The following is a 22,868-nucleotide window of genomic DNA, read 5'->3' as shown; positions in this document are numbered from 1 at the left end:
TGGATGACTAACTTAAAATATTTTTTATTCTTTCCTTCAGTTTATTTTTCCTTGAGATGGAAGAATCAGTTGAAGAAGAATCCGCCTCCTCCCGCCACCCCCACCCCATTCCCCCAGGCTCTCTCTACCCAGCACATTTCACAGAGCAAAGGGGTCAAACTGACTTTTCTCATGGTTCTATTTTTGTGACTTAAGTCTTTAGGAAGAGAGGGGCAGGGTGACTGGTGGGATTTCCAGAAAAGCCAGAAATAGTAATTACTAGAAGTACAGGAAGGAAGTGTGTTCTTGAAAGATTAAAGTTCCAGAGTTCAGAGAAAAATGAGTTGACTTGGTTTGTCTCAGGACACATTGGAGCATTTGGGGGAATCCTACTGAGCTCACTCTTCATCCACTTGAGCCCTTCCATCCTTGTTTTCACATCTACCGAACTCCAAGGCTGACATCGCTAATACAAAGGAGAAGCATAATTATTCCTGTCTCCTGGGGAGATAAAGACCTCGAAGGGAACACAAATACGGAAGGAAGGGGTATCAAACTTTCTGAGGTCAGTATCTGCTAAATCTCTCGAGCCCATGATTTCTGATCAAACCAAGGACACTAATTGTACCTCTCAGAGTCAACTTATGCTCTGGGGACCCCGGAATGGTTCTTACTTCTATTCACGAGCGCATTTCCCTGGGCTGCAGAAATGTAATGTAATGTAGTGCAGGAAATGTAACCCAGGAAGAGAGACAGAGCTTGGGGACACCATGGTGTGTTAATTTGGGGCAAATTAAGACATTCATTAAGGGTTGGATATATATGGGACTGGAACTCTGGAGAGGTCTGGGTTTGGAGACTTTTGGTAGTTAAAACACGAGGACAAAAGAGCTTGCTCTCTGAGAATGGAATCCTGAAAACTTATGGGTAGAGGAGGAAGACAAGCCCATTAAAGAGTGAGAAGAACTGGGAGAGAGAGAAGTGAGAGAAATCAGTGGATGAGGAGTTTAAAGATGGAAAGAATGTTAAGTAGTTTCACAAATGAACAGACGGATTAGGCAAATGACAGTTGAAACGTGTCAGTTGCATTTAGCATGAGTAGGGGCTCACTGGTGGTCTTGGAAAGAGCATTATCAGCGGAGTGGAGGAGGCAGAAGCCTGATTCGAGCAGGTTGAGGAGTGAATGAGCTGCAGAAGTGGCTCACAGAAAAATGGCTAAACACAGTCACCCAAGATTTTAAATTGGGCAAGGCAGAGACTTCTGTTAGCCCCTATTGTGGGCAGCAGTCTTAGAGGCAGCTGGAAGACTGTAGTGAAAGGATTTTATTCATTTTGCTGTTTGTTCATAATCTTTTATTTATTTTTTGTTTTTTTAATTTTTCCTTTTTCTCCCAAAGTCCCCCGGTACATAGTTGTGTATTTTTAGTTGTGGGTCCCTCTAGTTGTGGCATGCAGGATGCCGCCCCAGCATGGCTTGACAAATGGTGCCATGTCTACGCCCGGGATTTGAACTGGCGAAATCCTGGGCACCGAAGCAGAGCGTGCGAACTTAACCACTCGGCCACGGGGCTGGCCCCTCATAATCTATTTTTATTGAATGAGTAAAATTATATTTTTAATAAACCAAGGTAGCTCTCTAGAGATGTAAACTTTGATGTGGAGAAGATGCAACTAAGTGAGCACAAATAAGCAGATCAAAAGCCATCTGCCCAAACTAGAACTATCAGAGACGAAAAAGCCTTGCCAGGCATAGGGACAGACAAGAAGCTGATGAGGAATCAAAGAATTAAAGGGTAAAGGATTACAAGGGGAGACACATGGAATCCAAAGGTCAGGGCAGGTGATAAGACAGTCTGCTGCCTTGTCTAAATGGATATAACCTCTGAGACACTCAGCCTCTCTGAGTAATTAGCACCAGTCTTAGATGTACTAGAGAGTAAAGAGGAGATGGACAAATTCCACAGACAATTCTAGGACTTCGATTCAGAACACAGAGAACATAGGACTTATAGTATTATTTTATTAGAAATAAATTGATTTCCTATATGTTTTAACAAATAATTTTCTGTATGTTTAATAATAATCTTTCTGGTTTAAAAAAAAGTGAGCAAAGACAACATCTTTCAAGAAGGTTCTCCAGGCTGCCGGCAGGTGCTGCCCTCACAGCTCCTGCTGTGCTTTTCTGTGCTCAACATTCACTGAAGGCCTATCACCTGCCTCTACAACTATGTTACTATGCCTGTCTAGTGATTCTGTCCCTTGGAGACACTGGCTACAGGTGATCCCCAGCCCTTCAGCAGAGCCCAGTATGTGGGTCCAGGGGGCCACACTCCCTTAGGCTTTCATTCAGGTTTAGGTAACACCCCTGTGCCTCAGGCCTTATAGGAAGTGTTTGCCCACGCCAAGACCTCCCCACCCATTCCCACCCCCCCACACCCACTGCTGCTGAGCTAGTGTCTCCCGTTGGGACACCTGTTATGTTACATAGACTAGAAAGATCACGTGAGGGCCAGCATCAACTTTCAGGAAGCAAGGCTGAGAGCCCACAGTGCTTTCATGATGTGCTCAGCCTCAAAACCCCAATTGCCTGCTTGCTATATCCACAGAACGCTCCACCATTTCCATTAAAATACAGGAAGAGAAGCAACAAAAGACAAATTTCCTGCTAAACATTTGGTGGCAACCAGATATAAAAAGAGGAACAATAAAATGTGAATATGATGATGACCGTTATGTACCCAGATGGCTTTCCTGTTGAAAAAGTCCAGCTTGGAGGATGGGGTGGGGAACTTGGTCACACAGCTGTGAGCTCAGGATGGTCACACAGGCAGCTCTCTTGCTTGAGGGTCAAGAAGAATCTGGGAGCATTGGCTTCTTTGATGTCACAATAAAGCAAATGTTGGACTTTCTCAAAAGTTGGAAGCTCTGACTCTTTTTGCTAACCTTAGAGGCCAGCTGGCTTTTTTTTTTTTTTTTTTTTTGAGAAAGATGAGCCCTGAGCTAACTGCTGCCAATCCTCCTCTTTTTGCTGAGGAAGACTGGACCTGAGCTAACATCCATGCCCATCTTCCTCTACTTTATATGTGGGATGCCTACCACAGCATGGCATGGCAAGCGGTGCCATGTCTGCACCCAGGATGCAAACTGGTGAACCCCAGGCCGCCGAATCGGAACGTGTGCACTTAACCCCACTAGGGGGCTTCTTGGGGGCTGGGTCTGACTGTGGAAAGTCCTTAATACATGTGGTAGCATTTGCAGCTGATGAATTTTCTGCCAGAGTGGCTGTGAAACGAGACCCCCAGTTGTGGACAGGCCTCCTAACATCCCAGACACCTTGTGTCAGCTGTCATGGAACCCTCAGATCCCACTTTCTGCCTCCAGGACCTACCTCCTCCTAGGACCTGAAGTTCAGTCCCACTCCCAATGCCTACAAAGAAAGCTTTTGGGAAAATAATATGAAACAATGATTTTATTACTTTTGTTCAAAATAACATATTCATTCTAAAAATTCAAGCAATATAGAAAAGTACAACAAAGAAAGTTTAAAAATTCACTATAAATCCTACTGCCCAGAGACAACCATTCCCAGTATCTGTAAAACACCATTAGAGACTCTATAGGTATGTGGATAAAAGGTAGAATGACTGATAGAATTTTATAAAAATAAGATGATACTCTGCATACTATTTTAAATGAAAAAAAATTTTTTTAAGATTTTATTTTTCCTTTTTCTCCCAAAGCCCCCCAGTACATAATTGTGTATTTTTAGTTGTGGGTCCTTCTAGTTGTGGCATGTGGGATGCTGCCTCAGCATGGCTTGATGAACAGTGCCATATCCGTGCCCAGGACTCGAACCGGCGAAACACTGGGCCACTGCAGCGGAGCGTGCAAACTTAACCACTTGGCCACGGGAGGGGGCTGGCCCCTGAAAAATTTTTAGTATTGTTTTACTTGAATTTAATGTTAGAAAAACTGAAGCAAAACTTAGAAATGACAAAATTGGTTATTTTTTTCAACACAAGTTCTTAAAAGATTAATTCTTTCAGAATTAAAGCATTAAGAGATTGAATTTGCTATGATTTTTTTTAAAAAAACAAGGCAAGCTTCAATTTTAAGTGGTATCTATTGATTTCCTGCTATGAATGAACCACGAGGAATTACCCATCCTTATACTTTATGCCATTGCCCAACTCTGTCTCTTGATTTTTATACATTGTTAATGTTTACCTCATTTCATTTTGTTCTCTAACCATACTATTGCCTTTATACTTGAAGGATAAGTTGGCATGTACACATCCTTGAATCACATTTTCTTTTCTTCAGATCTTTTTAGATGCTGATCCTCTGTCTTCTGGCATTGTGGAGAAGCCTGAAGAAATCCGATTTTTCTCTCTGTACATGGCTTATTAACCACATGGCCATCCACGTGAGATTTTCTTTATCTTTGGTGTTTCATAACCTCCAGGAGGATATACCCTGATTTGAAGAGTCTATATCAGTTTTTCTTGGAATATGTATGCCCTTTTCATCTACCGATTCAAGTCATCCTTATTTCAAGAAAGTTCTCTTCTGTTTTATTTTTGAAAATAATTTGATTAATTCCTTTTATGCTCCTTCTTCAGAAATGCCTATTCTCCTTCAGAAATGCCAAGGATCTCTATTATTGGTTTTCCATAACAATAGCAATTTTCTCTAGAATCATCAACAAATCTTGTTTTCTGTTATTGTTCATTTCCGGTGATTTCCCAGAGTTTTTCCACACTATGGTTCCAACTATATAGTCAGTTATTTGTATCCCATTTTCTCTCGCTTCTAATGTAGATTCCATCTGTATCATGGTTTACTCTTCCATTTTTATCCTGCATCTACCATCTTGCTTTTTATCTTCTTTCATTTTTTAATATTTCTTCTTTGAATTCTTATGTCTTTTCCTTGGGATCTTTTTCTAGAAAGATACTGTTTGAAGTTTCTTTGAGAATATAAAGAATTTATCTGAACATCTTTTCTGTTTCCTTGGGTAATTCTTCTTGCAGTGTTAATTTTTTTTTTTATCAGTCTTTTGTGTATAGTCCCTTCCTCTACAATTTCTATGCATAAATCCTGTTATAGTTTCCTTTTCGATTATGACTTATCATTGAATGGGGTCCACTGCTGGTTGAATAACAGAATGTCAAGTGGAAAAGTTGGTGGGGGGATTGGAGAACATCTAAGATCCTTAGCGTTAAACAGCCTTTCAGTTATTTACTTTTCCTTGGGGACTATCTCCCCTTAGCTTTTGGTATTCTGGAAATCCCTGTGGGTTAGACTCATAGGCTCCCTGTGGTGCCATCTGATGGTCCCTTCCTCCACTTCCTCCTTTCCCTTGCCATCATCCCATGCATCATACCTGCAAGTCTCCCTTCCTGGAGGCAAGGTCAGCAAGGTGGGTTCTGCAGACCTACCTAACCTGCCACTCTGCAGTGTGGATCCCACTCTATACGGGACATTCCCGTCTCTGGAGGCAACCTATGCTACCATATCTCGTAGATGGAGTAAAGGTGTCATCAGCCAATCTTCCACCATGGACCTTCGGAAAGATCTGGGTCCTGCCATGAGTTCAAGGAGGCACCTGGCATCTCTCTTTCCTGTTCCTGTTCTGATCCCACAGTAATGAGAAGGTTTGCTTCATGGTTTCTGGTATGTTGCTTCCTTGTCTCATTGAAAATGAAGGGTACCTCCCTCCCATTTTTAATTTCTTTCACTATGTTCAGTGGGGTTCATAAAAGGAGAGCGGAATAAATATTTTAATATGAAGTTTCTTGTTTGGAAATGCTAATTGGTATTATAATAAATCTATTTATAATTTGGAAAGATTTGTCTTCATTATATTTATATGTGAATACACTATAAATTATAAATAGGGACATGATCTATAGTTCTTTCTTTTTTTTGAGGACGATTAGCCCTAAGCTGACATCTGCTGCCGGTCCTCCTCTTTATGCTGAGGAAGACTGGCCCTGAGCTAACATCGGTGCCCATCTTCCTCTACTTTCTGTGTGGGACGCCTACCACAGCATGGCTTGCCAAGCGGTGCCGTGTCCGCACCCGGGATCCGAACCTGCGAACCCTGGGCCGCCAAAGCGGAACATGCACACTTAACTGCTGCGCCACCAGGCCGGCCCTAAAGACATTTTCTAAGTGTAAATAAATGTGTCTGCAATTTGACAAAATGGGGTCATATATCCTGTTTTGTAGTTTTTAAAATCATCTAAGCACTGTGTTAATACATTATCATTGGAAGAAATTCAAAGGATGCAGACAAGCCCTTCTCACCCTCTCTCTATCCTTTTCTTCCCCTCTTTTGGGAAGAGCACTTGTCTCAGGCTTCCAGGCCTTCTTCTATTCATTTACATACCTATATATAAACACATAAAACATACACGATTTTTGAAAACATAAATTAGATCATACCGAGTATGACGAAAATTCTTATTCAGTATTATATTTTTTGTTACTATTGAATAGGATCTTATTTTTAATTACAATTTCTAATCAGCTCAAAGGAATTATGTTGTGTTTTGAATATACACTGTGTCTTATATTCATCCACTTTACCCAACTGTTTAATGAATTCATGTGAAGCCTCCTCATGCCTGCAGTAGCTGGACAATCATTTTCTGTGGTTAGGATAAAGGTGGGACCCGAAGGGCTTTCTGTTTTGTTCCTGTTTTTACTAACAATGCTTCTGCTTTGCATTAAAGATAAAACCAGCTCTGTTTTAAATAGCTCTGTATTTTGTTATTGCAATATGTTTCTATTCCTCTTTTTCTTTTTTTCCTCCCCAAAGCCCCAGTACAAGTGGCTATTGAATGTTATCAACTGCTGTTTAAGCATCTGTTGAAATCATTGTATTTTTCATTATTTAATCCAGTGATGTGGGTGGTATTTTATTGTTATTAATAATAGTTGCTTTTGTGTCAAACCCTTTGATCATCCTTGAGATAAAGCCTTTTTGGCCATGGTGTAGTGTTTCCCATAATATGTTGCTGTCATCTATTTTACGTATATTTTAATGTGAGATCTGTGGGTGGTTCATGGCAATAGGTGAAGATCCCCTAGAGCAGTGCTTCTTAGCCTGTTTCTCATTATTACCCACCCAAGGAGACTTTTTAGACCTTTTTTTCTTAATTGTCCCTCCATGTGATTTTAATCCCACAGATACACAATATCTGTATATGTACTGTACATATATCTTCACTTTCTACACAAAAAAGAGTAAGATTTTTGGCCCCCTTGAGAACCAAATTGCTCCACTGGAATGCATGGCACTATCGCCCCATTGAGAATATATGGCCTATAGTAGTCTTTATTTGTGCATCATCCTCATTAGATTTCAGGACTGAGACATGCATTTTAGAATGAACTATGCGTCGACGCAAAATAACCAATAACCATTCTATAGATAAGAGAGAGAGGTGAGTTTTACTTGAGCCAGAGTGAGGATTATAACTGCAAAGACCTTTTCCAGAAAGGAAGGCGTTCAGCCCTGGAGAACCATGGTTTTCAGTACAGTGTTATACCTTTTTAGAACAAAGAACATACATTAAACACACCCAGGATACATATTCATCAAAGTTTCAAAGAGGTATTCAATTGCACATTAGCAGTCAACATGACCCTGATGTTGGAAAAGGGACTAATATCAGCATTACCAATAGGGCAAAGGAGGGGAAGAATGTATTCTTATTTTAAGAGAGTGCTTTTTTTTTTTTTTAAAGATTGTCACCTAAACTAACATCTGTTGCCAATACTCTTTTTATTTTTTTCTTCTTCCTCTTCTCCCCAAAGCCCCCCAGTACATAGTTGTATATTCTGGTTGTAGGTCCTTCTGCTTGTGCTATGTGGGACGCCACCTCAACATGGCTTGATGAACAGTGCCTTGGTCCACACCCAGGATCCGAACCTGCAAAACCTTGGGCTGCTGAAGCAGAGCGTGCGAACTCAACCACTTGGCCACGGGGCCAGCCACAAGAGAGTGCATGCTTAAGTGGTTAAAGCAGATGTACAGTGTATGTTTGATAGGCCAAAGTCACGCTTTTTTAGTTCAAGCCAAAACAGTAATCAGTTCTGAATCAGAATAGTTACCCCATAAACCCCAGTATGTGAAAATCTCTTGTCATATGCAATAGGCCACACTTTTCAAGGTTCAGAAACAAGGTATGGAATAGCAGAGATGCTTTAAGGTCAATACATTTTAGTAAAGGTCAAGTCTGTTCATCAGCTTCTCTCTGACCATCCTATAAAAACAGACCAAGAAATACATTGACCTTTGTCATCACTAATAAAATCAGCCCCACAGCCTTACAATTCAGTCCATCCCTAGAGAGCCTTTGCCAAGTAAGACTTTGTAAATTGTAGCCCACAGCCCCTTTCTTCACAGCATCAATCACAGGCCCATCAGCAAGCATATGGATCAGAATATTTGAAATACCTGGTGGATAAAACAGGTTATAGAACAGGAGAGGAGATCAAGGGGTGAGGGCCTAGAATGTCGCTAGACACCTAAAGCTGTATGCATTGCATATATGGCCTTAGCAGGAGAACATGACAGCCACGGAGAGCAAGACTCCGTTAGGGCAGCTGCTTGTCAAATCAAGAAAGTGAAGTCAAGGATTGACAGCATAGGAGCTGGGTCTGAAGTCAGGGAGAAGAAGTGGAGGGCAGAGGTAGGAGTCACAATCTGAACTATAGATTGAGATGTAGCAATGGGTATCAAAGTGCATAAAGTGAGGGCCTAAGGCTCTGCACTCAGAGGCTTAATTTGCCTGCCACACACGCCTCTTTTGGAGCTTCAGTCTTGTCTTAAAGGGACAGAACTCCTTGATTGCCATTTTTCAAGGTAGATAGTTAGCCATTGAAAGTTTGGGAGGATTTCGCATTCACCCACATTGTGGTGGACACGACCTGACGTGACCCCCAATGAGTAACACTCCTATATAATCAATTCCTCCCCTTTAGATGTGAGTGGAACCTGTGACTTGCTTCTAACCAATATACTGTGGCAAATGTGATGGGATATCACTCCCTTGATTAGGTACGTCATATGGCTAAGGTGATGGAATGTCAGTCCTTGATTTGTTCATTATATAAGAGTCTGTATAAGCAGACTAGAGAGAGATTCTCCTGTTGGCCTTGAAGAAACTGTAGGGGAGGAAGACATTTCCTCTACCCACTCTAGGTCCTTCTGGCCAGACAACGAATTAAATTCACATGAGACAGAATAACAGGAGAAAATTAAACAAAGCTTTGTAACATGTATACATACATGGGAGAGACCCAGGAAAACTGAGCAACTCACCAAAATGGTGGAAGCTCTCACCTTAAATACCACCCTCAGCTAAAGACAAAGGAGGATGTTGGGGGTGGGGCAGTCAGTTATGGGAGATTACCAGAAAAGCACAGTAAACAAGAGTAAGGTTATTATGCAGATTTAAGTCCTGGCCTTCTGCATTGATTAAGAGTTTTTAGACATAAAGTCATCCTCCCTTCTTCCTGGTACAGAGAGGAAGACACCTTTATAGATGGAGATTTCCTTTACAAATGTAAATGTCTCTTTACAAAGGGTAACTTCTACTTCTCAGAGTTTCTCTTATGTCTGCAGTTTTTTAAAAGCAACCAGCCCAAAATAATCCTCATGACAAAGAGATATATCTTGGAGTGGCCAATTCCTGTCCCCTAGAGTCTTGCCTTTGAAACTTTTAAGTTTCACAGTCCTTTGAAACTTTAAGGAGTTTCATAGTCCAGAAGCCGAGTGGGAGATTGTTTCATCTCACTGAACACATTTCTTAGTCCCGGTAATAGATCAGTCCAGTTAAATTTATTTTAGAAGGTGTTGATCCAGGTGGGTTCCCAAAGCTAGGCCTATATTTTGGAAGCATGCAGTCAGGTTAATAAGAAGTATTTCTATGGAAATAAAAAGGGAAACAAGGTTAATGGTTGGAGCAAATTGTAAACCAGTTCCTGAGCCTAGGGAGCAGCCAGTCAAGAAGATTTCTAGATGTCAGAGTTGAAGCATCTTTTGCAGCTTGAGATGTCTCTGATGATGTCATTGGGCATTCAGGTATCTTTCTGAGTGGCTTACAGCTTACACAGCAACAGTCAGGAATCTCCCTTAAGTTTATATCAAGTTGTTCAGCTTCAGTTTGCAAGGCTTCAGGAAAAAGGGCAGGTTCAATTCTCAATTATTCCAAATGAAAATGAGGGAAAAAATTGAAAATGTTACTTTGGAGATTTGCAGCCAGATATTTCAGGAGACTAGAAGAATTCAGGATCCTGTCCAGTTCACAGGTAGAAAAATCCTCAAAGACAACTAACAGAACTATGATCTAATATCCACAAATGAATATTATAGTTTTCACTGAAACATAATTTTTCTCTCTAAATCACCCTCATTTTTACCAAAGATAGCCAAATTAAGACTAACTGGTTTGAAAAATATTTAGTTTCAATAAACTTGGCCCAATTATTTACATAAGTACAGCAAGAATATCTATTGATCATATAGGATCTTTTAAATCTGCTTTGTTGGAACTTTTTATAAGGAATCTCAGATTGAACTTTAAAGGCCTCTCAAGGGGCCAAGCCTGGTGGCACAGTGGTTAAGTTTGCATGTTCCACTTCTCAGTGGCCCAGGATTCGCTGGTTTGGATCCCAGGGGCGGAAATGGCACCACTTGGCAAAAGCAATGCTGTGGTAGGCGTCCCACGTATAAAGTAGAGGAACATGGGCATGGATGTTAGCTCAGGGCCAGTCTTCCTCAGCAAAAAGAGGAGGATTGGCAGCAGTTAGCTCAGGGCTCATCTTCCTCAAAAAAAAAAAAAAAAAAAAAAGGCCTCTCAAGGCCAGGAAAGCCAAGTCAAGGATTTGTCATCAGGCCTCACCTGCAATACCTACAGATTTGGGTAGACTCCTTTCTTCTGGAGGTCCCCCAAAATACTTTGAGGTTCCAGGCACTTGCCAGATGAATAAGCTTCCTTACTTACTAGGTAAGATTGCTGGAATCTCTGTAAATAAGCTGCCAGGCCCATATTTCAAAGAGGCTTTATTCCATAAAGTCCAATCCCTGTTTCTCAAAAGCTGTCTGGTCATATCTGAGTCTATACCTGTTTCTCTCAAATATGACATTCCAGTCAAAGCTTTGGTAAGATAACTAATGTTTCCAATTGTGTCCTGTTATAAGGAGAACAGATGCTCATTGAACTTATGCAAATAACTATATTGCCATGAAAATAATAATACTCACTCACTAAGTTTCCAAATTCTGGAGGAATCAGGTAGGGAGAAAAAGATAAATGTTTCAGTTCTGCTCACAAAGGTATAATTTCACCAAATTATTCTAAGTCATAATTAGCAAAAGAGAAAAGAGGAAAAGATTTCCTTAAATCTGAGAAAACAAACTATCAAAAAATCAACATTATTTCAAACAAAAGTCATAAAAAATTATAATCATCCTCATCAGTTCATACAGTCCTGTGTAATCGATTTTTTTAATCTTAATCCTTTAGCAGTTTTATGGGATCATCAGTTTCTCCATTAGAATTCTGTACTTTTTTAACCAGTTCAGTTTTATGATCTGAAAGTTTATCAGAAACCTGCATTCCAGAGTAAGTGTCAGAGTCCCTTCCATGAATCTCTCTGAAGATGAACTATATTTGCAAAAGCAAAAAGCATCAGAGCAAAACCATAACTGTCTGTAAACAACAAAAGACTCAAAAATGGAAATCAACAATAAATTTCGTTAATTTTGTGAATACAACACCTTAAAATAAACAGAATTACGGCTGACAACCAGGAGAGATCAGAATTTTAGGAACGTTATATAATTTCAAAAATTTATATCAATAACATTTACCCACATAATACCAAAGGTCTCTTTGAAACAATGTTTAGTTATCCATGTAACCATAGTGACAATTAAAGATTTTTAGGCAAATTCAGAAGACTAAACAGCTGTAAGATCTTAGCACCTATGATTAACGACGTGATAAACAATACAGGAAATTTATTTTGATAAAACACAAAATCCCTACCCTTCCACTAGACTACTTAAAGAAAAACTTTCCATAATCTCTTTACCAAGAGAAGACTAGAAGTTCAGGAAAATTACCCTTTGAGAGGAAAACCAAATTTTAATTTCCGCACCGGCTTATTTTTATCATTAACACTCATTTACTTTAATATTAGTCAACTTGACCAGCATAAAACTCCTTTCAGAATTTCTCCTTCACAAACTTCTACAACTTTCTTTGTACCTTCAGAATTTGTCCCATGCTTGCTATCTTCCTTTCTAGTACTTCAGGACAAATTTATCTTTCTTAACCCAACAAACAAAAATACTTCCATTCTTTGTACCTTCTTTACCGAAAATATACATTTTACTTTCCTTGAAAACAGAGCTGTTTTCCTTATTAATTTCCAGTAGCTTTAATTACATTTATTAGTTAGAATTTTAACCCTTAACAGACCACAGTAAAAACTAAAAAGTAAGCAACTATGAACTGTCTTTTATATCACCATTCTAAACACATTTCATAATTTCTAGAAACATGCTACTTCACAGTAATAGACCCAAACACTTTTAGCCTCTCTTCAGTAAGAAGCCAAAAGTAGATAAACTTACACTTAATAATTAATGTCTAATATCTTATCTTATTTGGAAATGATCTAGATATTCAATGAATTTTATCATTTAAATTAACCTAGCAAAACTTCAAAGTTTCTAGTTACCAAAAATATTTTGGACATTACTTTAGATATGTATGCCATAAACTATAATTATTGCTAAAAGTTTATCAATAAACTCTTGATTCATTTATATCTAAATCATTTGTTCCCAATAATGATGTTTAGATTACCCACAAAAACTTTATGAGACATTAGACTATGGGGGAGTGGAACTGGCCACCCCAAGATATGTCTCTTTGGCATGAGGATTATTTTGGGCTGGTTACTTTTATTTATTTTGTTTATTTTTTTTTGAGGAAGATTAGCCCTGAGCTAACTGCTACCAATCCTCCTCTTTTTGCTGAGGAAGACTGGCCCTGAGCTCATATCCATGCCCATGTTCCACTGCTTTATACATGGGATGCCTACCACAGCGTTGCTTTTGCCGAGTGGTGCCATATCCGCCCCCGGGATCTGAACCAGCGAACCCTAGGCTGCCGAAGTGGAACATGTGCACCTAACTGCTGTGGCACCGGGCCGGCCCCTGGGCTGGTTACTTTTAAAAAACTGCAGACATGAGAGAAACTCTGAGAAGTAGAAGTTACCCTTTGTAAAGAGACATTTACATTTGTAAAGGAAATCTCCATCTGTAAAGGTGTCTCCCTCTCTGTACCAAGAAGAAGGGAGGATGACCTTATCTCTGGAAACTCTCATCAATGCAGAAGGCCAGGACTTAAATCTGCATAATAACCTTACTCTTGTTTACTGTGCTTTTCTGGTAATCTCCCATAACTGACTTCCCCCACCCCCAACATCCTCCTTTGTCTTTAGCTGAGGCTGGTATTTAAGGTGAGAGCTTCCACCATTTTGGTGAGTTGCTCAGTTTTCCTGGGTCTCTCCCATGTATGTATACATGTTACAAAGCTTTGTTTAATTTTCTCCTGTTATTCTGTCTCATGTGAATTTAATTCGTTGTCTGGCCAGAAGGACCTAGAGTGGGTAAAGGAAATGTCTTCCTCCCCTACAGTTTGGTGACTTGGACAGGATAAAATTTCACTGGCTGGACACTGCTCACTCCTGGGCTGCTGCAGCTGAGAGATCCTGGACCCCTGACAAGAGCCAGCAGGAGGTAAGAGTTCTTACCACGTCAGTCTCCCCGATCTCTGCTGCAAGGTCCAATGGAAGCAAGAGTGGTGAGTTTTTTTTGAAATTTAGATTAGCGGGGAAAAATTTTGGTGAGGCTAGCTTCTTAGACTCAGTGACTCTAGGATTTGGTTGAGTACTCACTGGTAGATCCTTTCCTCCCAGAGATTGTATTTTTCCTTGTCTCTGTCTTTTTTTGTCATTTGTCATAAGACACAGGCTTCTCAATAAGCCTCATGTCTGGGAATATGCGCACAAGGTTGAAGTTGTTGCTAAGTGCATCTTGGAAGCCAAAAAAGCTGCAACTTTGGTGGGCGCCAGTCAAGCAGTTAAGAGCCACTAGGGTGCTCGCCACCTCAAGAAGTCTCCCGTGAAAGGATGACTTGGTCCCAAAACAGAGTAGATGACACAGGTCCCCTGCCAACTTCAAGAAAATGCCTGTGCAATGATGAGGTACTCTGTAAAGCACACATGACCCCTAACCCCACGGCACCTCCCTCCTGGGTATTATTCTGGCTCCAAGAGACCCAGAGCATAGCTAAAACTGTTAATGTGCATATTAGATGAGGTTTTTCTTTTGTCTTGTTCTATATCTTGAGAGCTTGACTTTGTGATCTTTCTGGTCTCCGCCATCTGGAGGATGCATGTATGGACATGCATCTTGGCGGCCTGTCGAGTAGACTGGGGTTCCAGGACACACTCTCTTTGTCCAGCTGTGTCAACTCTCAGGGGAATTTGTCATAAGGGGTCCAAATTGCTTTCATAAGGGGCCTTGTCGTCTCAATCTTCGTTGCAATGAAGGCCTTTACTTTCTTAGACTATTTTAGGGAGTGAACTTTCTGAATCTCTTTTGGGGACGCCTCTTGCATCCATGGTTAAGTTTATTGGTGTGAGTCACTGTTAAGATACTACTCATCAATGTGGCCAGATGATGGATCATTTAAATTGGAAAAACTTCTAAATTAGGGAAAAAATTTATGAGAGCTCTCATCATAATTTTTATTGGTACCTATGAAAAGGCCAACTTAAAAGGAAACACAAGAAAAAAATGACTAGCCTTAAGACCCTGACTCAGGCTACAACTGAATTGAGAAAATATAAAAATTTAAGTGTTAATAAGATTACAAAGGTTGGAATGCTTGAGCTAGTTTTTTTTTTTTTTTATAAGGAGGGTATATCAACTTTGCCTGAGTATGTTTTAAAATGTCTGGCTGGGAATACTTCTCCTATCCAATATTATAAGACCAAGACCTATTGATAAAGTCCTGATGAAAGCTATGATTAGAGATATAAGAGTTGATGGAATTCAGATGAAATTTTTAGAAAACTGATATATTTATGGGCTTTATGTAAAGTGATTGTAAGTCTTTTTGCTTGATCGTATTATAGATTGTATTGTGCAGGTGGACACTGTCTCACTGGGGAGTGTTTACCCTGCCTGATTGTAAGACTTTTAAAGGTGTGACACATTGTCCTGAAAGTTTTAGAAAATACAAATCTTTGATTCACCTCTTAAGTTAAAAATTTCCCTGATAGAAAGAAATAATTGGAAGGGTGTAGCTGGAGGAGTGAGTCAGCCTCTTTTTTTGTCATTCAGGCTGTAATTCAATTCTTTGGGGAATTGGAAGCAACTGTCTTTGTCTTGCAAATCTCTGCAAGGCCAGAGGTGTGGCTCTAGAAGACAATTCAAAATTCACCTGTCTTTTGCCAAACCCAGGGCCTCTCCTGTTCCTTCCAAAATGCTCCTAGATATTGAGATAAAGATTCAGACATTAGAAACAGATAAGGCAAATATGTCCCTGAAACTCCATCTTAAAAAAAACTTGACTGCTTTCTCTCTGTCTTTATGATGTAAATTTTCTTCTCCCATCTTCTCTAGGACCTGAGAGCCATTCTTTGAAATGCAGATATTTCTCAGAAACTAGTGCATTTTGTATTGCACCTGATTCATGGCAAAAACTTAACGTCTCTGTGTCTACCTGTGTGTTTTAGTATGTCTATATGTATGTTATATATGTGTGATATTTTACCTCTGGATGATATGGCCAAAATTAAGAGCTCTGTTTAACTGGCTTAAAGTGAGTGGTTACATAAATTCTAAATGTAATAGAAATTAACCCAGTGTCTTTTAAGTTAACATGATATAGATTAATCTTTGGTTAATGAAAGTTTGTTTGTTGGCTTGATTGAAAAGTCCTCAGAGTTGTTGGTGTTTGAATATGATGCAGACATGCAGCCTGGGTTTACTAGTCAAACAAGCTCATGTTGTCTGTTAGAAATTCATCAGCAAACTAACAGCTTTAAGTGATACCTAATTTTGCCTTGTAGGGGAGAAAGACATTTCCTTTACCCACTCTAGGTCCTTCTGGCCAGACAACGAATTAAATTCACATGAGACAGAATAACAGGAGAAAATTAAACAAAGCTTTGTAACATGTATACATACATGGGAGAGACCCAGGAAAACTGAGCAACTCACCAAAATGGTGGAAGCTCTCACCTTAAATACCAGCCTCAGCTAAAGACAAAGGAGGATGTTGGGGGTGGGGGAAGTCAGTTATGGGAGATTACCAGAAAAGCACAGTAAACAAGAGTAAGGTTATTATGCAGATTTAAGTCCTGGCCTTCTGTATTGATTAAGAGTTTTTAGAGATAAGGTCATCCTCCCTTCTTCTTGGTACAGAGAGGTACACCTTTAGATGGAGATTTCCTTTACAAATGTAAATGTCTCTTTACAAAGGGTAACTTCTACTTCTCAGAGTTTCTCTCATGTCTGCAGTTTTTTCAAAGTAACCAGCCCTGGGGCTGGCCCTGTGGCCCAGTGGTTAAGTTCACGTGCTCTGCTGCAGGCAGCCCAGTGTTCTGTCAGTTCGAATCCTGGGCGCGGACATGGCACTGCTCATCAAACCACGCTGAAGCAGCGTCCCACATGCCACAACTAGAAGGGCCCACAACGAAGAATATACAACTATGTACCGGGGGGCTTTGGGGAGAAAAAGGAAAAAATTAAAAAAAAAACAAAACTTCTTTAAAAGAAAAAAAAATTAACCACCCCAAAATAATCCTCATGCCAAAGAGATGTATCTTGGGGTGGCCAATTCCAGTCCCCCACAAAGCAAACTGCTGTGTTGTGAATTGCCTATGGAGAGGGCCATATGGCAGAGAACTTCAGGTGGGCTCAGGGCCTGAAGATAGTCAACAGCCAATAGTTAGTAAGAAGTTGAGCCCGTAGTCATATAGCCACAAGGAAATGAATCCTGCCAACAACAAATGAGCTTGGAAGCAGATTTTTTTCCCCAATCAAGCTACTGGATGAGAACAGGGTGCAGCCAACACCTTGACTGCCACCTGTGAAACTCTGAGCCAAGGACCCAGCTAAGGTGATCTAGACTCCTGAGCTAGGGAAACTGTAAGATAGTAAACGTGTTATTTTAAGCCACTGAGTTTGTGGTAATTTGTTACACAGCAACAGAAAACTAATACATGTGTGTGTGTATATATATATATATCTGGTGACTTCTAGTTGAATTCTAAATTTCTGGACACTTCTAAATTTCTTCCCTCTTCCCAAATTATTAGTTTAATATTAATCAGGTTAAGTTTACACTTTCATATTGGAAAAAATTGTTTTTTATTTATATGTTCAAATCTTATTAGCATATGCTTTTGTGTTCTATTTTTTATTTAAAAAATTTTTATTTATTAGTTGGTATCTTATTTCTCAACACAAATTTTATTGAATTATGAGTTTACTTTTCAAATACTTAGTTTTTAGTTTTATTTATTGAACCCAGTGAAATTATTTTTCATTTCAAATTATCTCCTCCTGCTTTTCTTGTCATATTTTCTTCTTCCTCTTTCTCATTCCTTTTCTAATGTTTTCAGTTGAATTCTTTTTAAAACGTTCTCTTTTTATCAATCACCAAAAAAGAGAAAATTTTAAATCATAAAATTTCCTAAAAGTACTGTTTTGAATACATTCCACAGAGATTACTGTGGAACTATCCTTGTTTTCTGAATAAACTCTTTTTGTGTTCTTGATTTCCTTTCCAAGTCAATTGTTGACTCAGTAAGAAGTTTTAAATTCCCAAGTAGTTGGTTTGTTTTTATTTGTTTTGGTTGTTACTTTATATTTCATTCTATTTTGGCCACAATTCATAGCATGTACCATTCCTGTTATTTCTGAACTAGTTGAGATTATATTTGTGGCCTAGCATGTGATGTATGAGACCATATGGTCAATTGCCCTGGACAGTTGTAAATTATATATAGTACAAGATATCGATTAATTCTATCTCTAAGATACTTTTTCTCAGGGGCTAGGTCAGGCTTGGAGGCTGAAGTAAGAGCTGAAGAGTACCCATGAGTGTAGTTATAGGATTTTGAGTGGTGCTCTTCCTAGCTTAGCCTGGAACCAGGGTCCCCCTACTGAGTGTGTTGCTAAAATAGAGAGTGAGTTGTTGAGAGAATAGCTGATGTGACAGGCCAGAGAGTTGGGGAAATAGTGTGTCATCCTGCACAGTGAGGGAGGGGTCCAATAGTAAACAAGCAGAGAAGACAAAGAGGGAATGAAGAGAGAGGTGTGGATCTTGCTGAAAATCCCCATCCGAGGCAGGATTTGGGTTGGCTGCATATAGCAGAAAGCTCAAATAACAGTAGCTTAAATATCTAAGGGCTTATTCTCTCATGTAAAAGACATCTAGAGAAGGTAGTCCAGGGCTAGAATGGTGACTTCACAGAGTTGTCAGGCACCTGTGTTCTTTCTCTTTCTTGTTTGCCTGTCTCAGAATTGACTATTTGGGCCTAGCCACTACATCTACATTTCTGGAACACGATGGAAAAGAGGAAAAGGACAGAAAGCTCACCTTCTAGCTGAATCAACTCCCTGTGGAAGTCTTCCTGGAAGCTCCACATTTCCATTTCCATCTCAGTGGCCAGAGGTCACATGACCAGTCATAGCTGAAAGGAAAGCTGGGAAAAGTCATCCTTCAGCTAGGTGCTTTACTACCCTGAAGAAAATCAAAATCCTCTGTTAGAAAGATGAAGGGGAGACTAGCTAGAGAGTGGGCAACTAGTGGTCTCTGCCACATTCCCTAAGGTGGAGACCATGCCTGGTCTACGAGGACATTCCTGATTCCAGGCACACTATGGGCTTTTCATGAATATTAATTGACTTAGACTGAAGTGGTTTAGAAAGCTAAGTCTGAATTCATTTCAAGCAGAGCAGGCACAGCTCTGGAGAGCCACACAAGTCCAAGTAGACATGCATAACAACTACTATTAACTGAGCTCGAACTCCATATCAGGCAGTGGACTGGGGCAACCAATACAGCCTTTGCAACAATCCTACAAAGTAGGCATCATCAGTGTTCCCCTTACATACTCTAGTTATATAAGGCTTGGAGTGTTGGGTAAACTTTCCCAGAGTCATACAGGGAGCAAGTGGTGGAGCTGGGGCTAGACTAGGTTTTTCTGCTTCCATATCCTCAATGTCTCCACTGGACTGCCTTTCCCTATTTGCTTCTTGCTGGTTGTCTTAGCTCAGGCTGCTATAACAAAATACCATAAACTGGCTGACATAAACAACAGACATTTATTTCTCACATTTCTGGAGGTTGAGAAGTCCAAGATCAAGGTGCCTGCAAATTTGGTGTCCAGTAGGGGGCCTGCTTCCTGCCTTGTAGACAGCTGCCCTCTCTCTGTGTGCTCACATGGCCTTTCCTTGGAGAGTGCTCAAGGAAAGCGAAATCTCTCTTCCTCTTCATACACTAATCCCAACATGAGGATCCCATCCTCATGACTTCATCTAAACCCAATAACCTCCCAAAGCACTACCTCCAAATATTATCCCACTGGGGGCTAGGGCCTCAACATATGAATTGGGTGCAGGGGGCACAAATGTTCAGCCCATAACATTCTTTATTGATATATGTGGGACAGATGCTGCTTCTTGATATATCATCTAATGTATGTTCTCTCCATTTTCCTTACTAAGATAACTCTAATTTTGTTCAGGATGGCAGTGTACCCAAGTAAAATTACTTACCTCACTTGCAACTAGTAGTAACCTAATTGAGGCCCAATGGGATCTAAAAGAGAGGCTACTGGGTGGAGTTTCCAGAAAAGCTGTTGTTTTCCTAATTAAGAGAGACTAATTCAGCTGGCACTTGACTTCCCCCTTCAACCCCTCCCATTCTTCCTGCATGAAATGTAGAGTCAATGCCTAGAGGCACAGCAGCCATCTTGTATGATGAGGTTGCAGGGGAGGAAAATTTTTCTTTTTCTTTCTACCTTCTAGGTTCTCCAGCTGGGGCTCTGTCAATTAGACTGACAAGATAGAGTAGCAAGAGAAAAACCATCAGAAGTTTATTAACCTGTGCATCATGTATATACATGGGAGCACTCAGAGTTGAGAAATTCAAAGGGATAGTTACAACTTGGGTTTATACAGCATCTTAACAAAATAACAATACATTTTTAGACAAGAATAAATTTTAGACAAGTGACAAGAGGAAGGAAAAGGACTTTCAGTTTCTTGGGTGGCAAACTGTAGGAGGGTAAATATATGAGGGCAACTAATGGAAGATAAGGGTTAGTTAGCAAGGTTTGTCATGTAGATTCCTCCAGTGCTGTCTCTGGGCTGATAAGAGTTTAGAGTTGTCTCCAGTGATTGACTCCTGTCCTTCCGGGTAGAGAAGGGCCAGCTTTACAAATTTCTGTCCTGTTTTTAAGTAAATAGGGGGAGGGCAGAGAGTTTTCCTAATACTTACTTATTCTCACTTGCCTTTAGCTCAAAATAATCTTCATGCCAAAATGGCATATGTTGGGGTGGCATATTCTGCCTCTCTTCAAAATCAAGAACAGCACACTGCAGCAGAGCATGAAGTTAGGAGGAGCCTGGTAACTTCCACAACCTCTGCACGTCCCTGGAGGCCTTCTGCAGACTTCTTGTTGCTTGGGAAAAATACTTCATTTGATTAAGCTGCCATATTTGCACTTCTATTATTATGCAGCTAAACTCAAGCCTGACTGAGGATAGGACAGTAAAATCTCTAACTATAATTATTTTTCAAAACCAACATTTCCTTGTATTTATACCCATTTTTGCTTTATGTTTTTTCTAATATACTTTGGAGTCATATATACTCAATGCTTTAAAAATCTTATTATTAAATATGTCTTTTACATCATACATGATCTTTTTCATTCTTTTGCATATTTTTGCCTTTATTTGGTAGGCAGTGAAAAGCAAAATTATTATTTTTTTCTCATAGAAGGGAGTTAGAAGTTCTTATTGTTGTTATGGCTAAATATAGAAAAGAAAATGTTTTTTATTTGTTTTAAGTTAATTGCCTGTTGCTGCTGAAAAAATATGACTTACAACACATACTTACTTACAAAATACAAATAAGCAAAACACATAATGGAAAAGAGACAAGGAAATATAAAAATTAAAATATGAACCCAGGAGGCCAGCCCTGTGGCCGAGTGGGTGGGTTCTCGCGCTCTGCTTTGGTGGCCCAGGGTTTTGTCGGTTTGGATCCTGGGCGCGGACATGGCACCGCTCACCAAGCCACGCTGAGGTGGCGTCCCACATGCCACAACTAGAAGGACCCACAACTAAAAATATACAACTATGTACTGGGGGGATTTGGGGAGAAAAAGGAAAAATAAAATCTGAAGAAAAAAAAAAAGAACCCAGGAAATGACTAAAAATAATAGTAAATGAATATAGTCAAAGTTATACTAAAAACAAAGAGCTCAGTTTAGATTGAAAAACAAAGTCTATTAGTAAATCAATCATGAGGTATACTCAAATTTTGCTTTTGTTTTGCTGGGAAAGATTTGCCCTGAGCTAACATCTGTTGCCAATCTTCCTCTCTCTTTTTTTTTTCTCCCTAAAGCCCCAGTACATAGTTGTATATTTAGTTGTAATTCCTTCTGGTTCTTCTATGTGAGTTGCTGCCAGAGCATGCCTACTGACGGATGAGTGATGTGGTTCTGGACCCAGGAACCGAACCCAGGCTGCTGAAGTGGAGTGCACCAGATGTTAACCACTAGGTCACCAGGGCTGGCTCTCAAATGTCTTTTTAAAATGACAAAATCCAGAAAGTTAGATGAATATTTCTATCAAAATAAAGAGAAGGAAGGGAAAGGAGAATTTCCAGTATCATTAGTGGCTTCCAAGAGTCCCCCTCATCTCCTCTAGCCAGTTCTCCCACAGAGAAGGGACCACTGTGCCCAAATGCATCGGCTCTGAGGCGTGCTGCAAGGGGGTTCTTAGGGGTCCCTGGAGGCTCCTACGTATAGTGGGTACAAACCTCGGTCCACAAACTCAAGTGAGGAAGAAACCCAAGCTTCTGTTTTCAGATTCTAACTGAACTTCTAGTACAGGCTCCCATTCCATCAAGGTGTCCTTATCTTCATCCCAGCCACTCAGAATCCACCCCCTTTTCCCTGGGTTGTCTAGTTCTGGAGCACTTCCAGTGGCACGAGGGTCGGGGCAGGGCAGATGCTCCTTGGTTGCTATGGAGATGCAGGATCCTTGAGGACTGGGCATCTCTCTACTTCTGTGCTACTCTTGAGTGCTCATGAATTACCTAGCCAGGCCATACCAGACTGTCTGCCTCAACAAACTGCACACCCTTCTCCCTTCTCTGGGGTCTTTCGACCTCTTTGTCTGGAATTCTGTCTGGAAAGGGAGGCACAGGGTCTCCTGCTCTCAGATCCTACATGTTCATTTGGGATTTGGCTCTGTCCCTGGGGCTCAGCTCCGGATAGAGGTCCCTGAATCCTTTTGTCTATGATCCACTAACATCCAAGCCAAAGGCAGCAAATTAGTAGCATACAGGTCAAATCCAGTCCACAAGGTATTTTGTCTGACTCAGATAGTGTTTAAAGATTCTTTTGAAAAGATTATGAACATTTTTTTTAATGAGGGTTTTACCTTTTAAATCCAAATACCAATTTACAGGAAATGCAGAAAACAGAAGAGCATGTTAAATGACACCAGCAAAATCCAGACTGTGGGAAACTCTACATGA

The 22,868-nt window shown here is 40.2% G+C and overlaps 1 protein-coding gene and 1 long non-coding RNA gene across 3 annotated transcripts in view; one reads left to right on the top strand and one right to left on the bottom strand.

Annotated features, from left to right (window-relative positions):
* The first annotated feature begins 325 nt into the window (after positions 1 to 325).
* LOC138917685 (uncharacterized) lies at positions 326 to 4,966 on the top strand. The gene is made up of 2 exons (XR_011426043.1): positions 326 to 544; positions 4,303 to 4,966. It is a non-coding gene; the product is annotated as an uncharacterized lncRNA (long non-coding RNA).
* Positions 4,967 to 7,421: 2,455 nt separating this feature from the next.
* The window catches only part of LOC138917684 (OTU domain-containing protein 6A-like), a 36,101-nt gene continuing 20,654 nt past the window's right edge, over positions 7,422 to 22,868 (bottom strand). Inside the window, exons 2-4 of one of the 2 annotated variants that reach the window (XM_070235426.1) lie at positions 20,595 to 20,778; positions 18,690 to 18,783; positions 7,422 to 9,921 (exon numbers count right to left, since the gene is read on the bottom strand). In XM_070235426.1, coding sequence (XP_070091527.1) covers positions 20,711 to 20,778 — 68 coding nt within the window. In that variant the 3' untranslated portion in view covers positions 7,422 to 9,921; positions 18,690 to 18,783; positions 20,595 to 20,710. Of the gene's footprint in view, positions 9,922 to 17,654; positions 18,784 to 20,594; positions 20,779 to 22,868 lie in introns of those variants that run through there. The other variant, XM_070235425.1, reaches the window with a different exon arrangement.

The sequence above is a fragment of the Equus caballus genome, chromosome 15, assembly GCF_041296265.1.
Source record: "Equus caballus isolate H_3958 breed thoroughbred chromosome 15, TB-T2T, whole genome shotgun sequence".
NCBI classification, from domain to species: Eukaryota; Metazoa; Chordata; class Mammalia; order Perissodactyla; family Equidae; genus Equus; species Equus caballus.
The sequence above is the reverse complement of the archived record's forward strand: the minus strand, read 5'-3'. Positions and strand labels throughout refer to the sequence as shown.